Source organism: Protopterus annectens, chromosome 5.part0, assembly GCF_019279795.1.
Source record: "Protopterus annectens isolate FY-2018-M chromosome 5.part0, PAN1.0, whole genome shotgun sequence".
NCBI lineage: Eukaryota > Metazoa > Chordata > Ceratodontiformes > Protopteridae > Protopterus > Protopterus annectens.
In genome coordinates this window covers 278,703,885-278,721,262 of record NC_056735.1, presented here as the reverse complement: position 1 = coordinate 278,721,262, position 17,378 = coordinate 278,703,885, and the positions used below count along the sequence as shown (strand labels likewise).

At 36.8% G+C, this 17,378-nt stretch overlaps 1 protein-coding gene across 1 annotated transcript in view; it reads left to right on the top strand.

Moving 5' to 3' along the window:
* LOC122802152 (putative protein TPRXL) overlaps positions 1 to 17,378 on the top strand; it is a 992,304-nt gene that overhangs the window by 502,891 nt on the left and 472,035 nt on the right. The window contains exons 8-10 of the mRNA XM_044071829.1: positions 3,314 to 3,370; positions 6,836 to 6,889; positions 7,641 to 7,694. Coding sequence (XP_043927764.1) covers positions 3,314 to 3,370; positions 6,836 to 6,889; positions 7,641 to 7,694 — 165 coding nt within the window. The remainder of the gene's footprint in view (positions 1 to 3,313; positions 3,371 to 6,835; positions 6,890 to 7,640; positions 7,695 to 17,378) is intronic.

Below are 17,378 nucleotides of genomic sequence, written 5' to 3'. Positions count from 1 at the left end.
GTCTCCCGTAAGTATTTCCTTACCCTTTTTAGCTATCCAAAGAATGTATTCTGTCAGTCATAACTCTTTTACTTTCTGAGAGGGGATCCATATTCATCTGCAGTGTCTTTATCTTTTTCCACAGCAAACCACTGTGCCCCCACTTTTGCTTATTAACTTTTTTTCAGTTGTTTCCATTTCTTCACTCATACAGAAAGATAAAACCTGCTTCCATCATCCTGACTGCACTTTTTTAGTAGATAACTGTTGGTAGTCCATGGGGATAACATGAAAAATAAAAAGAAAAGAAAAACCCAAACCAGTTCATTTGAAGAGAGTGTTACCCCAGTGTGCCCTGACAACAAAGCAAAGTTCAAAAGAGGAAGTGCAGACATATCTTATAATGGAAATCATTATGGGAGGTCCATTCAGATTTCCTGAAAATATGTTAAAGTGGATCACCTTAAGGCATAATTATTACCAAAGGGTATGGCAGTGTTTATTTTATCTTATTTCATTTATGTATTTTATTATTTTCTGGAGTAAATCTTATATGTTTACATCCCAGTTATGGTGGCATGTTTTTATGATTGTCGAAATATCTTGACCTTGCGTTTTTCATCAAAGCCAATAATCAGTAATATTAAGGATTTAATAATGTAAGTAATTATGCTATTGCTAATCAGTGTGGTACATTGACTACTGAGGAATGAAGGTATATATATTTTCATTGGGGATAGCTAATTAATAGTAAAAAGTCTTTCGGCTTTTCCCGGTTAGGGGTCACCACAGTGGAACTCCAGTCTGCTCATGATTAGCAGTGGATTTTTATGGTACCGAGTTGCCAACCCAACACTCAACTTTCAAAGAAGGCACGCTCATTCACGCTCGCACCTACCTGCATGTCTTTAGCGTCACTCATAAAAATAATAAAATAACACTGGTCTTGTGCAACATTTTTTTCTTGTCTGTGTGTGCCTTTCACATTTTGTGTGTCATACCCCAGTTTTTCTCCTAAATGCATGGTATCATTTCTGTTTTTGTCTTCTGTTTACCATTGATTCCTTTGTGTTCTCACTACTTGGGTCAAATTAATAACTACTCTAATAATTAAAAGGATTACAGCAGAGTTGCCATATTTCATTTCTATATTCATAGCAATATTTTCACATCAGTTTGTTTTGATGCCTAACCATCCAGATCAGATTACATAATAATGGTAAAACATGACATCTAATGAAGTTTTATTTTACCATTGTACATCATTTTAATAGACAGTAGCCTGATGAAATCTTGTTTTACCATTATGTATGAATCTAAGAAACAAAAGCAGTAATTTGGTAATAATTATTTTGTATACATTCTTTGGTCTTTGTATTAGAGCATTAAAATGTTTTCTTTTTTTTTTTTTTCTGTCTGAGGCTTTGAAAGCTTTAAGTGTCTTTTTATTTTGAATTTATCTCTCCGGCTATACAATTTCAGTGCAAGTATCAGTTCTACAGTATTATCTAAGATTTTTGATGGCACTGTGCAAATGCTTGTATGGCATATGGTTTTGGCAGTATTAATGTAAATATCGAAATATTACATCTTTTTTGTAGTGACACATGGTTTACCTAGGTTTGAGTTAACATTATTCAAGATATGCATTTACAAAAATCAATTTCTGAAAAAATAGAAAAGATACAAATATATATATATATATATATATATATATATATATATATGTGTGTGTGTGTGTGTGTGTGTGTGTAAAATATACACATACGTTGCATGTATATATGTATATTTCTTTGCATGCTGTTATCCCTCTGCACACACCATGTGGCGGTTGACTTCCCTACCACCCTAAATTATATGTATCAACTCCACTTTCACCCTACAGTGGGGAAGAGGGAAAAAAGTCCCTCAAAACTACATCACCATCTTGCAAAATACAGTGTGTTTAAATGAACCATGACACGCATTTTTCACTAAAAAGACTGATAATCACACAAGCCTCATGGTTTATGTGCTGCCATATACACTTTCTCTTCATATTCTACCAGCTTATGATGGTCTAATACTCTATCGTTAGAAAAGTGAGAATGTAAAATTTCTGGATTCAAGTCTCAAGATTCTGTACTTTGAAAATGTATTTCACAAAATTTTCCCTTCCTTTCCTTTTGCCAACTTCTACCATATCCACTGTTGTTTAATCAAAGACCATAATGTAGACATCCATTCCCTAGTTAAAAACTTTGTTTCCTGCCCTTTAACTGATCCATTTTTACTAATTAAATGTTTTGCCTCGGGTTATCCACAGTAGCCCATCCATGCCCCATAATCCTTGCTGGAACCTGCATATGTATTCAGTAATAGGATAATGAAATATACCCAGCTAAAAGTGTTAACCAGTTTAAGAAAAGTGCTTGCCAGTGAAAAAAGTGCACAATTACCTATGCAATTTTTAGTTAAAAGTATATGCAAATTATCTGATTATATCCTTCCTTGAAGTATATAATCGTAACTATCTGGGAGGGGGGTGGTTCAGGAAAAGGGAAGTTTGAATGAAGAGGTCAAAGCTAGAATCAGAGGGCTGCAGCCAACTGGCATAGAGTGTCAGGTATGGTCTATAACAGCAGAATGCCAGAGAAGTTGAAAAGCAAGGTGTACAAGACAGTGGTGCAACTACTGTATGGTACAGAAACCTGAGCAGTAAAAGCATAACAGCTGAAGAAGCTAGAGGTGATGGAAATGAAGTGCCTGAGAAAGGTGGTAGGATGCACACTGTGGGACAGGGAGAAGAAATGAGGACATAAGGGCAGAAGCCAAAGTAGCTCCAATTGCAGAAAAGATCAAAGAGAAGAGATTACAGTGGTTTGGGCATATGCAGAAAAGCAAAAGACAATCTGGTGAGATTTGGGACAGACAGGAAGAAGGTAGGAGGAAGCAAGGGCATCCAGCAAAGAGGTGGATGGATTGTGTGAAAGAAGATCAGAGACAATCAGGCATGAGTGTTGAAGAAGGCAGGAATGTGGCACTGAATCGAGAGGGTTAGCGACAATTAACACGATACCCCAACCCCATGTAGAAAAATGGGAAAAAAACAAGCTGATTATGATGATGATGATGAAAATCATACATGTAGAATTTACTGTCATGTTTCTTTAAAATTAAATTATTTGAAAGTAATAAAATATTTTGAAGTTAAATGTATTTTGTTTATCATAGATATAAGTTGTGTGCTGCAGTTTACACATTTAATATAGTAATCCAGTTTGTAGGTTGAGGAGTTTGAGATGTAAAGTATAGAAGATATAGTAAAACATATTTTTGTTTTTCTTTTATTCAGTGAGTACTTCTGCTGCTGGTTTGGGTAGTACAGCCACCAGCTCCAACAGTTCTTCAGGTAAGAAATGAATAGCAATTAAGCACGTATCAATTAATGTTAAGCTTTCTTTATATAGTAACTGTAGATTTACATAAAATACAGTAATGTTACACAGGAAGCACATTAATGTGCAGTAGTGAATTAGTGTATGCCTTCAAGAGCAGTTTATGCTCAGGTATATAACCAAATATGAAACGTTTATGAAAACAAAAGTAATGTACTTACCTACCATAATGAAGATCGTTTTATTCTTGTACATCTGATATGGCAGGCGGGTCATCAAGCTGCTTGTCAGATCCAACTCAGCAGTATCAGTACTATAGCTTCAAGCCGCATTATGAATTCTCCCACCCATAATGCACCACTTCCCTTAGTTACCTCCCATCTTGTTTGGCACTGTAAGAACTAGGTATACATAATCTTACTTGAATAGGGACTTAATGGTCGATATCTAAAGAATCCTTCAGGTATTACAAGATAGTGAAGGAGGACAAAAGGAGGGTTATCTGAAAAGGACATGAAAGAAAGGATCTATTGTTATGGTAATTTCATAGGTTTCATGTCCTGTTCATTCAAAAAATTCCAATCTGACATGTAGGTCACAATCCCAAGCCATAATAGTGATACTGAATTGAGATAGTGAAGTAGGACAGAAGGAGGGTTATCTGAAAAGGACATGAAAGAAAGGATCTGTTGTTATGGTAATTTCATAAGTTTCATATCTTCATTCGGAAAATTCCAATCTGACATGTAGGTCACAATCCCAAGCCAGAATTAATTCCAGGTTGCATCATGACAGGAGACCCTTCAGGAAAACAGCACCAAAGGATGCTCTTGCCCTGGAGGTGCAGACCAATTTATAATGCTTGAAAGTATGCCACGAAGACCAGGTGACCAGCTGACAAATATCCACTGAAGTGACTCTGAATAAGGCAGTAGAAGTTGCAACAGCTCTAGCAGAATGTGCCCTTGGTTTGTTAGGAAAAATCTTATTATTGGCTGAGTAAACAAAGGAAATGCAGTCTAACAACCATCTCGAAAGTGACACTTTAAAGCTACAATACCCCAAATAGTTGTGGCCACAGTATTTATACTAAGCCAGAACAAACAGAATCAGAAGTCAAACTGGATTAGATTGGGAACAGAAGAGAGCTCTGAGAATGTATGAGCCCTTGATGCCATGAGGTCCCCTGGTAAGTGAAGTAACAAGTTATAACAAATATAAATAGAAAATCAAGTTTCAAAGATCTGTTCTTCTCCGGTAGGGTTGTTCAAAGGAGATTTATTCAGATACACACTTTTGTCAAGTGACTACATCAGATCTAGTGCAATTCATGTTAACAGTCATTTGTAAGTAGTTGAAATGTATACAGTTTTACAAAAACTAGAAGGGGAGTAGCATTCATTAAAACTGGCTAGAAAACATAATTGTCCTGATTTGAGGGAGCAAATGGATTCCATTGGATAAATAACATCACCTAATTTTCATGTGGATCAGTGAGTGAGTGGATTTCTATTAGTTACCAGCCAATCGTAAATTGCATACTCCATCCCTTATTTCCTTAAAAAAAGAAAAAAAAAAACAAGTATACAATATTGCTGCCATTTTTTACATGACAATCATCTTATGTGGTCCAAACCAAATTCACGTGGAAGCTGTTCTATAGATACTATTTCTAGAACCTTTGCCCATTTGACAATATATTGGCTATTTAAACTCAGGTTATGTTCTTCTGCATAGACATCTGCCCTGCCTTTGCAAACCTTGCTCCCTAGATGTTAAAATCTTTGCTTTTCCTTAATCTGTACAAAGGAGCTTTTCACAAACCTGATCCCATGATATGCAATTCTATCCCACCAAATATCAGAAACGTTTCAGTTATTTCCTCTTCTAGACATTCCTGATGAAACAATTTTTGGAATTAGTGTAGGGTTTCTGCTATGACAAACTTTAGCACCACCCTCAGTGCACCTCATCAAAATGTCCTTCTTATATTTGTTACATGAACAGTAAGCACACTATAGTTATGGTAAATACTGAAAATACTTGAATACCTTCTCACTGCTAATGCCACTCTGTCTTTTTAGCACCCTAAACTAAGTTCTGATATTTCTGATAAATATACTTTGCCACTTCCAGACCTGGTAATGGCTGAATAGAGTTAGCTGACTAGCCCATCTTGCAGGTTAAAAAAATAAGTAAATAAATGAATGAACATTCCATCCAAAATTAGTTCCTCTGCAATATTTTGACATGAACATTGTATTTAGCTCATTTACTGCAGTAGAGTTATGGAGGTTTGCACTCTATCCACCAATTAATGCATCGAGTTATGTCCTTACATTTCAAACAAATGTTCATATTTGTGGAGCCATGAAGGTTACTAAAGAGATGTAAATGACAAACGCTTCAGCCCAAACAAATTTTTATAGAGGTAGTCTTAATTAGAGTTGAAGTCTTAATTGGACTTTGTCATAATAAACACAGTAAATATAATTTTTTTAAATATTTTATAAATAACTTACAATATCTTGATAACCTCTCAAGCTAAACTCATACCATCAGCAGTATTTTAGACATCATTTGTAAGATTACATGTGAATAACTAGCTAGCTAACTGACAGTGATCAAATATCACTGCAGTTTTGTTGCCTGTTATATAAGCTTTAAGAAGAAATATTTCAAGAGCTTGTATGTAGCATGGTTTTGGAATAATGAATTCAAATATAAATAGACTATATTAGATGCCTACAGGCATCATTAAGATGTAACTGCAGGAACACCTGGAGGTGTCACCAAACTGTAATGAACTAGGTAGTGTTGCAAGAGAAAGTAGGGAAATTTGAGCTGATTTTGCTAATGTGATGAGGGAAGGGTGCTGGTCTGGTCTTAGAAGTAGGGCTTTAGTCAATAATGCCAACAGTATAGTTTCCGCTAGTGCCCTGAGAAGTAGAGTTACTGTTGGTTGATTTTTGTGACTTGATGCAGGGTATTCTTCCTTGGGAAAGTGTCAAAACTGTGCTGCTTGCTTGTTGTCCCCATGCTGGAGACCATGGGGATTAAACGGCAAACCTCAGATGTGAGTAAGCTATCCAATTACTGCACAGATGAGGCTGTGGGGTAGGCATGGTGATGCCACTGCATGTTCAGTCTGATAGAAAGAAAAAAAGGATAAAGCTATCACAGGCCTTTCCTCGTGTCCTGCTCCCCCTCCACTAGAGGGATGATCCAAACCCAAAGAAGCTTTCTGTCCTGTAGGGTTAGGCCAAACAACAATGGGTCATAGTGGTGGTTTTAGCTAGATACTCATTGGAACTGAGGGACTAAGTAGTGATAAAGTCAAAGTCCAGCAATAAAAATGGTGAGTAAAAGGGCAAGGAGATAGTTAACCTGAGCCTTGAAAGTGATACATTTTGTAGTCAGTAATGTAAAATATATAATACGTGGTTGAAAGCCTTTTTTTTTTAATTTAATTTATTTAGCGAATACAGCTGAAGGTCTGAGTAGTACAACTATCAGCAACAAAAACTCTTCAGGTAAGAAATATATAGTAATCATTTGTTTAGCAGTGAACGGTAGCATTTTATACAGCAACTGCAAGTTCAAATAAAATTATAGAAATAGTTCACAGGCGGTCATGATTAACATGGAGCTGTGAATCAGTACATTCCTGCAAAAGCAGTGTAGTGCTAGATCCATATCCTTGTATGAAACCCAAATTCACACATATAGATCTATGACAAGCCAAAGAAAAAAAAAACAAGCATATTTTCATATTAAAATTTAAGGTTTAAGAGTTAGAAAAAGAAAGGTTGGAGGAGTAGAAGACCATGGTAATCTTTGAAGGAAATGCTGAGGCAAGGTAATCGATACGCGATATACCAGAATATCACCCTTCTTTTTATTAAACCATTTGCTGAAGAACAGTGCCAGCTTTCTGACTGCCTCTCCTTCTCCATTTTTCCTTATATCACTGGTATCTCTTTATATATTTTTAATTTTAGAATGCCAGTTTGCTGTGATTTATATAGATTATAACTATATTTCCCCATTATTTTTCATGGCAGCTAGTCATATTCATATTATATATTTTTCTAGTATTATAAATTTGTTATTTGAATGTTTAATTATTGAATGGTGCCTTTATGCTGTCCTAAATGATGTCCTGTGAAGAAATGTACTATTGGTGGATGCAGTTTACACCTTTACTGCTGTAATATATTTATGATTTAAGCAGTCTGCAGTGCAAAGCATACTTAGTCTTATTTTTGTTTTTCATTTATTCAGTGAACACCTCTGCTAGTTTGGGTAGTACAGTCATCAGCTACAGCAATTCTTCAGGTAAGAAATGAATAGCCCTCAAACGTTTATGAGGGCGTGTTATTATTTTATACAGAAACTTAGGTTTACATAAACATATAGTAGTACTGCATAGGCGGGCACAATTAAGGTGGCGTGGTGAAGTATTATATGCCTACAGGCATACCCTTTTATGAAACTCGTATGAAACTCAGCCACACACATTCTGATATATGACAAGCCAAAAAACAGGCATGTTTCTGTCCTACCATTCAGAGCTCGTTATTAACGTAAAGGATTTCAGTCACCATAATGCTGTTACTTTTCATTCTTCTACTTAGTAACTTTGCCTGTTCCAAAACTGAAGTATATTTAGACCCTTATTTATAGATCTGAAACCTTCTTCTGATTAACTGTTGTCTGTGTTTGTCTTAACTGGGTGAGTAGAGTAGGACAATGCTTACTTATTGTAAGTACAAACCAAACCAAAACAGTAAAAGTATACTTATAGTTGTTAAATACACACTATTTATACAGCCAATAGATAGCTCACCTAAATAGGGCACTCAGTCCAGCTGTGATGGACTTTATCAGAGGAGCATAGTACTGCTAAAAGGTCACACAACCTTTGTAAATATAGAGGGCTTGCACATGCTGTACATCCACCATACCTAAAAATCTATCTAAATGACAGGCTAAATGCTGCATTCAGAAAATGCCTTAGGATACCCCTGATGCGGCCTTTTTCAGAGTTTTTCATATGCAGATACTTTCATTGATCATATACAGATACATTAAATTTGCCACATCAGCTATGTCACAAATGCAATACACTGCCTCCTTAGTTTACCATCATTATATTTTTCAAAAGAAAAGTGCAGCTGTCCTACTATCCTCTGGAGATTCAGGAATCAAAATTGTAAATTAATACACAACTAATTTAATAATTGCACTGTTCAAGCTTTTGGGCTACACATCCTTTTTCTCCAGAGTCTTTGCCTTGCACAGCAAAATGGTTTTTGGTGTGAATGACTGAGCATTTTTTTTTTTGCTGTTAAATTTGAAAGCCTCATTTATTGTGCTGCTACATTAAAAAAAAGCATAGCAATTGACGTGATGGCTCTGTATTTAGTGTTGAGCCATGAAATGAATTTAACTGGTAGAACATGCTAATATAAGCATAAGTAGATGAATTAAGGGCCATTATACAACAACCCCCCATTAATATTCAAAAACGTGCACGCTGATTGGTCAGCATGCACGTTGTAAATCAGAGTTGTAGTAATGGAAAAAGGTCCGGTCGCCCGGAATTTTTCCATTACTATAACTCTTTTATTACAGCAACGGAGAACGCAAAATCTCCATTGCTTCACACTGTCTCGCTATGTTAAACTCCTTTAACATAGCGAAGCAGTTTGTAAAAAGCAACGGAGATATTGCTTTCGCCGTTGCTTTTGCCCACAGCTGTGATGTACTTCGTAGGCATATGCATACGCAGTACATCAGAACTGCTGCAGAATACCAGACAGCTGCAGAAGGGCAGCAAGGAGGCATTATACAATGCCATTATTTAAGAAAACTATTTTTTTTTCTTAAATAATGTCATTGTATAATAGCAATAACCCACTTCTGGGTGTGGGTAATGCTGGATTTATCCACAGTTAGCTTTGTTTGGCCACTCAGGCTTCACCCTCGTGACCAAACCACACCAACCGTGGGTAAATCCAGCATTACTCACACCCAGGCGTGGGTTATTGCTATAATAAACCAGTCTGACATGGCAGAGCTATTCATGAAGCTATAAAGCAACCATGTACACTCAATGTAGCCATTTGCCCTTAAATCCAAAATTCTCTGGATTACAGCCATAATTTCACTTGGGGAAAAAAACATGTTAACATTTGCTGCTACCATTAGAAAGCTGTACGTGCATCAGACTTTAATGAAAATTGCTGCTGCTACATTTGCCGGACCTCTGCCAAGAAGAAGAATGTTTTTTGTACATCGTTTGACTTGCTTTGGACTGCATGACTCCGAAAATTGTACAGCAAAACCTGGTAGACAGGGAAACAGTATAGTAAATATGCAAACTCCTCCACCCTCATCTGAGGACCAAGGAGAGTGTGGAACCTGTTTGAAAAAAAAAATAACTGCTTAGTTCCATATGCAATTAGTTAAATGCTCATAAGATGAGACATCTGTCATGTGTACAGTAATGTCAGTGATACTGTAGGATTGTGTTGTCTGCAATATCCACCTGTGGATTTTGCACAGTAATGTGAACACAGCATTTTACATTCTCCACACACACATATATATATATATATATATATATATATATATATATATATATATATATATATATAAATATAAATGAAATGTAACTTCATTAACAATGTACAAAGGCCAGTGCACAGTCATCCATCATTGACACAGGGCTGTGATGGGGGAGACTGCATGAGTTCAAGCCTAACATTAAAGAAGTGAGTGTGAATTAATGAATTCTTTTGCCTACGTGAATTTTGTGACTTATTTTTAGAGCACTGTTTTGTTGGGTAAAACTCAAATATTCTCATTATAGCTAACAGCATGTCAGCTGTTGTCGTTGTACTTTCACATTATTTGTCATTAACTACAAATCTGAGCATGTGTTCCACAAACTACATTTCTGATGTTGCAAGGATATGTGAGAAGGATGAATGTGTCACTTGAGTGCACTTCTTTCTCTGACCAGTGCTAGACATACCAACTGCTTGAATTAATTTTACTGTCAGCTTTTTTCTCTCTCATAATTTTTCTAATGACTTTTGCATTTGCACTTCACATGTCAGTGCATAAACATGGCTCAACTCCTAATGATTTCTTCTGTATTGCAAACAAGCCCAGCAGTGGTGCAGTGCAGTCACCACTCTGGACAGCACTCAGGAAATAAATTCAACCTGTCAGGTAGCTTTCCCTCTTGCACAAGTTCTAAGTGCACTGATCATAAAGACTAAGGACTGCTGGTTCAGGATTTGAATCCATTTGGCAGATACTTTTATAGCGGGTGTCAGAGTGGCACTTGTTACCACATTTTCCTCAGGAATGTCACAGTACATGCATCTCAGTATTATAACTCTGTGTATTATAAGAAATGTGTTGTTGCTGCTTGATAAAGAAGCCCAATATAATGTGTAAATTATATAAAACATGACACTGATGATACTTAATGTAGAATGCACATACATGTGTATAATGTGAACAGTATTTTGTTGTAATTATTGATTTCTCACCTATGTGTGTTTATAGCATGTGTTATAAAATATGTACGTAACTTACCCCACCATGCCTTACGTCATGCAACTACATGCATCTGAGATGTATTTGCAAACACAAACAATACCTTTCGCAGAGATATGCTGTCCCATGACTAAGTAAAGTCAGTGACAAAGAGACATTTCTTCATATTTCTACATTCAGTATTACAATACAATACCTCAGATTACCATCAGCAAGGAAGTTCTCCTATGGCAGTAGCAATTAATCAACAAAGTTTTTATCCTTTTAGTTTTCTCTTGGGTTCAGTTCCCAGGAGGTGCTACTGAGTCTTATCAGTGTTTAACTCCCATCATGCCAGTATGTCAGAAGTCATACCATTTTTCCTCCAAACAGCCATGATTATAACCAACAACATAAAGCATATCAGGGTTTAACATCGGAGCAGATCTCAATAGTATGAACATCGCACATGGCCAAATATCACTGACATTTTAACACCTTCTCTGCTTTTTCATGTAGTCACTGGCAGTGTGACTGGTAAACCATTGCTCTGCTTCCACTTGCTCAAATGGAGTTGGCAGGGCTGTGTGTCTTTGCACACAATCTGTTACACATGAGATCTGAATTGGCTGCCAATTTAAACCCTTATTTTTGGCTTCACTACTGCTGACGTGACTGGTTATGGTAGAGATGGTGTTCCATTTAGAGCACAACTGTGGGGTGTTGAGGAGTCCAGGATTTTTGTGGCAATCCTCATAAAGTGCTACAGCTGGAGGCTACTGCGAGGGAATATACTGAGACCCCATATAAGGATGAGGCTTGGACTAGGATGGACAAAACTGTCTCTAGTGCAAATAGCATCCCTTGCACTGGGGAACAATATTGTCACCACTGCAGTGACATGAAGAGGCTCAAGTGGGGGGGGGGCTCCTTAATTGATGGAAGGATGAATTTAAGACTGAAAACCGCTCAGATGTGTACGTATACTGATCCACAACTTCTCTGTGATAAGTTACTGGCCAGCCAGCATGGTTATTCATTATACTTTCATATGTAGTTTTGCTTTGTCTGCTATACAGCTGCAGCAGACATTGCAGAAAACCCTGAAGCGCATTAAGCGAGACTAGCCCACCTCAGACAGGCAAGGGGTACATATGCATCTGTTCTAATTAAAAGGCACAGAAGTACTCTGTCTGTCGCTGTATTTCATCTTGGGCAGGCATACCTTAACTTTAATGTCAAGCCTATATGCCTGCTCCAATGGCTTATACTTATCACATTAGGAAATTAGTAAATCAGATTAATTCCATGTGAGTTCAATACCCAGAAAAAGATATTCACTGTTTTTACAGAGTGCTAATTATACGATATTTTAATTTCAGTACTGTGTGGCATTACCAATTCATATTTGCAAATGCAGTTATTATCTTATAAAACAGGAATTTGATATAGCACAGTGATATGCGTGATTCTGTTAGTGATAGCATACCATTGCGATGGATTGATTTTTATCTCACATTCATGCCTTCCCATCATATATGGATGTGGCCAAGGTGTGCTTATAGTTTTCTTATATTGTTTTTGTACTAAAATAATTAAGTAATGTGATATGCAATTCATATAATTACCTCCTTTTTTTGCCTACCCCACCCATCTCTCCTTTTTTTAATACATTGCTTCTGAAAACAAAATGACCATCAGCAGAGGGAGGTAGATTGACCACTGGGGTTTGGACCACTATACCTCCTTAGGTGGCTGCAGTGGCACTACCACAAGCAGCACAGACACCAACACATCTGGATCACAACCTGTCAGCTCTGCCTCCACAACCCCTGCCTAGCCTACTCCACTTGCATCAGGCACCTCTGCCCCAGCTGCTGGTACAGTGGCAGCCTCCAGGAGTATTAATACTGGAGGTAACCAATTTGTCACCCAACAGGAGCTGACAGGGCAGAGTGGAGAGGGGCTTTTGTGCCGAACTCAGCAATGTTGAAAATATCCTGCATTGTATAGCCAAAATGTTGCCACATCTGACACTGACCCACATAGCTGACACAGGAGGCAGTAATAGTTGTGAGGCTGAGGACTATATTTTCACCCTTCTCAATATAGCTATAGATGCACCTCCAAAGTCCCCTACTTATCCCTAATCATGGTACCCCCCAATCTTATGTCCATCACCATCCCTGTTTGTCTTGTATGTTCTGTAAGCCTGAACCTGCTACCTACCTAACTCTTTCATTCCTAGCCACCTTCCCCAACATTCCTCTCTTTCCCAAAAAAAGAAACAAATGGGCAGTTGTCCCAGAAAAAAAATTACACCTCATACACAGCTTTCCTCTACACGTATGTCTCATCTTGATGCACTTGATTTGGTCCAATTGGATATACACATTATTCTGTTGTCAACTATCCCTGGTGTGGTGACTCTCCAAAGTCATGAAATTATTTCTACAGTTCTACATTTATGTTGTGAACAAGTGAATAGCTATAGTGCTTTCCCACCACCCTCCTGTAAATTCTGGTATTCTTTCTCCTGTGTCCTACACTCTACATGCCACCATCATTTTCACCACTGTACTATCGACCCCTTTTTCACACATTTAATCCATTCATCCTCAGGACCTTTTCCCATTTTGCACATGGGGTAGGGGTGTCACTTTTCAGCAGTGACAATCATCTCGAGCTAAGGTTTACACCACAAGGTCGCTACCCTGCTGCTGTAGTTCATTCTTAACACTCACTCACACACATACTCTCACCTACTGCCAATTTAGAGTGTCCAGTTCATCTACTGCATGTCTTTGGAATGTGGGAGGAAACTGGAGCGCCCAGAGGAAACACACGTGACCACAGGGAGGGCATGCAGACTCCGCACAGAAGGCACCCTAGTCGAGAATCAAACTGGAGAACCTCTTGCTGTGAGTCATCAATGCTAACCCCTGATCCAGCATGGCCTCACACATTTAATCTGGTCAAAAATAGTATCACATTCAACATACATGGCCATAAATGGCCCATGGGAAATATTTTACTTTTTGTCCTCAGCATTTGTGCAAAGGTTGGCATAGACCACCAATGCTGACTGTTCAAATTCCTGTGGTAAAAGTTGAATATTTTAATTTCAGCCACAGTAGTCTGGTACTTGAATACCATTTCCCCTTAGTAGACTGAGGCAGCATTTATTTAAACTAAATGTATTTAGTTTAGTTTATATATGAAACCTACCTACTTAACACATTACCTCCAGTACAGCTTATCTGAGTGTGTACCTTTATCTCCCAGTGGGTGTGGCTTGAGCCTTTAAAAAAATGAAGTCCTCATCTTGCAATTCTAACAAATTCTCATTGACAGAGGTCAAATATCAATACAGTTGTGTTTGCCATCATGTATGCTGCACGATAAAATATTCTGATACCATGTATGTTGCATGGTTTTGTAATTATTAATGCAAATATGAACAAGCAATATTTGATGCATAGAGGGGACAGTAGGCGATAACTACAGAAATGCCTGAAGGCACAGTCAGCTGAAAGGAGTTAACAGAAGGGGAACTACTGTTTCCACGCATAATTATAATGAACACCCTTCTTACCACATGCTGGGGAAAATATATTCCCTATGACATGGCAGTTTCAAATGCTGCTTTGGTTAATTTACTATGGAGAAGTGACATCCAGATATCCATGTAGGAAAGTCATGTCTAAATGCACCGATGCAGCAGTATTTATTATTTACAGAGATGCCATGCTGCTTTGGTTAATTTACTATGGGGAAATGACATCCAGATATCCATGTAGGAAAGTCATGTCTAAATGTACCGATGCAGCAGTATTTATTATTTACAGAGATGCCATGCTGCTTTGGTTAATTTACTATGGGGAAATGACATCCAGATATCCATGTAGGAAAGTCATGTCTAAATGTACCGATGCAGCAGTATTTATTATTTACAGAGATGCCATGCTGCTTTGGTTAATTTACTATGGAGAAGTGACATCCAGATATCCATGTAGGAAAGTCATGTCTAAATGTACCGATGCAGCAGTATTTATTATTTACAGAGATGCCATGCTGCTTTGGTTAATTTACTATGGGGAAATGACATCCAGATATCCATGTAGGAAAGTCATGTCTAAATGTACCGATGCAGCAGTATTTATTATTTACAGAGATGCCATGCTGCTTTGGTTAATTTACTATGGGGAAATGACATCCAGATATCCATGTAGGAAAGTCATGTCTAAATGTACCGATGCAGCAGTATTTATTATTTACAGAGATGCCATGCTGCTTTGGTTAATTTACTATGGGGAAATGACATCCAGATATCCATGTAGGAAAGTCATGTCTAAATGTACCGATGCAGCAGTATTTATTATTTACAGAGATGCCATGCTGCTTTGGTTAATTTACTATGGGGAAATGACATCCAGATATCCATGTAGGAAAGTCATGTCTAAATGTACCGATGCAGCAGTATTTATTATTTACAGAGATGCCATGCTGCTTTGGTTAATTTACTATGGGGAAATGACATCCAGATATCCATGTAGGAAAGTCATGTCTAAATGTACCGATGCAGCAGTATTTATTATTTACAGAGATGCCATGCTGCTTTGGTTAATTTACTATGGGGAAATGACATCCAGATATCCATGTAGGAAAGTCATGTCTAAATGTACCGATGCAGCAGTATTTATTATTTACAGAGATGCCATGCTGCTTTGGTTAATTTACTATGGGAAGTGACATCCAGATATCCATGTAGGAAAGTCATGTCTAAATGTACCGATGCAGCAGTATTTATTATTTACAGAGATGCCAAAACGTGCAAAAGTATGTACTAATGTACATTTTACGATGTTTGTTGGTAAAGTTTTTTTTTTTATACATGACTAAATTTGTCAGTAATCATGGAATAAAAATTCAGTATATCTCTGCTAAAAGAAGATTATTCTATGATCTACAGAATAAAGAAATTATGTCTAAGTATTTTTCCAGCAGGATTCAAACTGCTACAGAGAGGATCATATTGTCTGTATAATTCAAAATAAGTTCTAATGCTCTTAACTCGGGTAATAAAAACAACTTACATAAGTGATGCTTGTACCCCTGCCTTTTGTAAAGCACAGAATTTACTAGAATGCATTACCTTTGTATGCCCCTTTCCTGTACACAAGGAATCGCAACATATCACACTTCTGGCCACCATTCATTCTACTAGTAAGAATAAAACACAACAATTTTAAGAGATAACATATAGAAACTACTTGAAAGCAAGATAAAGAAAAATCTAAGTGTTACATCATTGGAAAGCAGTTCCAGGATACAAGTATAAAACTATTCAGATGAGTACTTTCTAAATTAGGTATAATAAAATTTAGGAATAACCCATGGGTGGTAGTGGGTAATGCATGGGTGCACTTTAGTCCTCATGACAAAACAGAGCAAACCATGAGTAATCAAAGCATTATCCATATAGAACTGGGTTATTTCTGCCATACATTTCTATTATTTTTGTATAATATTATATATTTTTTATTTTTTCATTTTGTGTATTATGTCATGTTTGTCTGCTTTACAATATAAAATCCTAGTTCCATGCTTTTATTTCATTTATGTGTTACCTTATTTTTTCTCACATTTTCAAGTTGTATGTTTATTTTCTTATGTACACTGTTTTTTTTTTTTATTCAGTAAGATGTATTATTTTTGTATAGATTTTCTGTGCAGTTTATAATGTTAGGAATGATTTGTGTGTGTCTGTCTTTTTGTAATATATGATGTCTTTCATTATGCTGTGGCTTTATGTGCTTTATATTTACTTTACAATATTTGCTTGTAATGAGCTTTACATTATGTGCAATTTGAAGATCAGAATTTGTGTTTCCACTGACTGCACAGAAAGCTCATCTAGTACACTTACTGCTGCTATGAAGTCCATTTGCCTGGTTTTGTTATTTTTAGTAACTGATGGGACTTTTATGTTGTAGGAGTCAACGTTATATTTTTGTAGATTATTCTTTTATTTTACTGATTTTTTATAGGTCTTGACAGGCTTGTGCTTGAAATCTTATCACAGTTTTGTTGCTGGATTTTTTTGTTAATGCTTGATTTACAGTGGGCATGCTGAATGTTGCCTCCAGTCAGTGAATATGTTCTTGAATATTAAATATTTTTCTTTGTATAATGTAAACTGTTAATCTTTCATTTGTGCTTTACCCTACTTCAACATTTGTAAGAGTGGTCACCTATGTCTTTTGGTTACATAGACACAACAATTTATAGTAGTGGAATGCCCAAACTATGTAGAAACTGGTAAATCTTTTTATGGCAATTAACTTTTCTTAAAGCATTTTTATTAGTAAATGCATAGTACATTACAATATCACACGAAACTACTTAAGTGCATTACATACCTTGACTTGTACAGAATATGGTTGCTGCGTCAGCTTTTATCCTTGT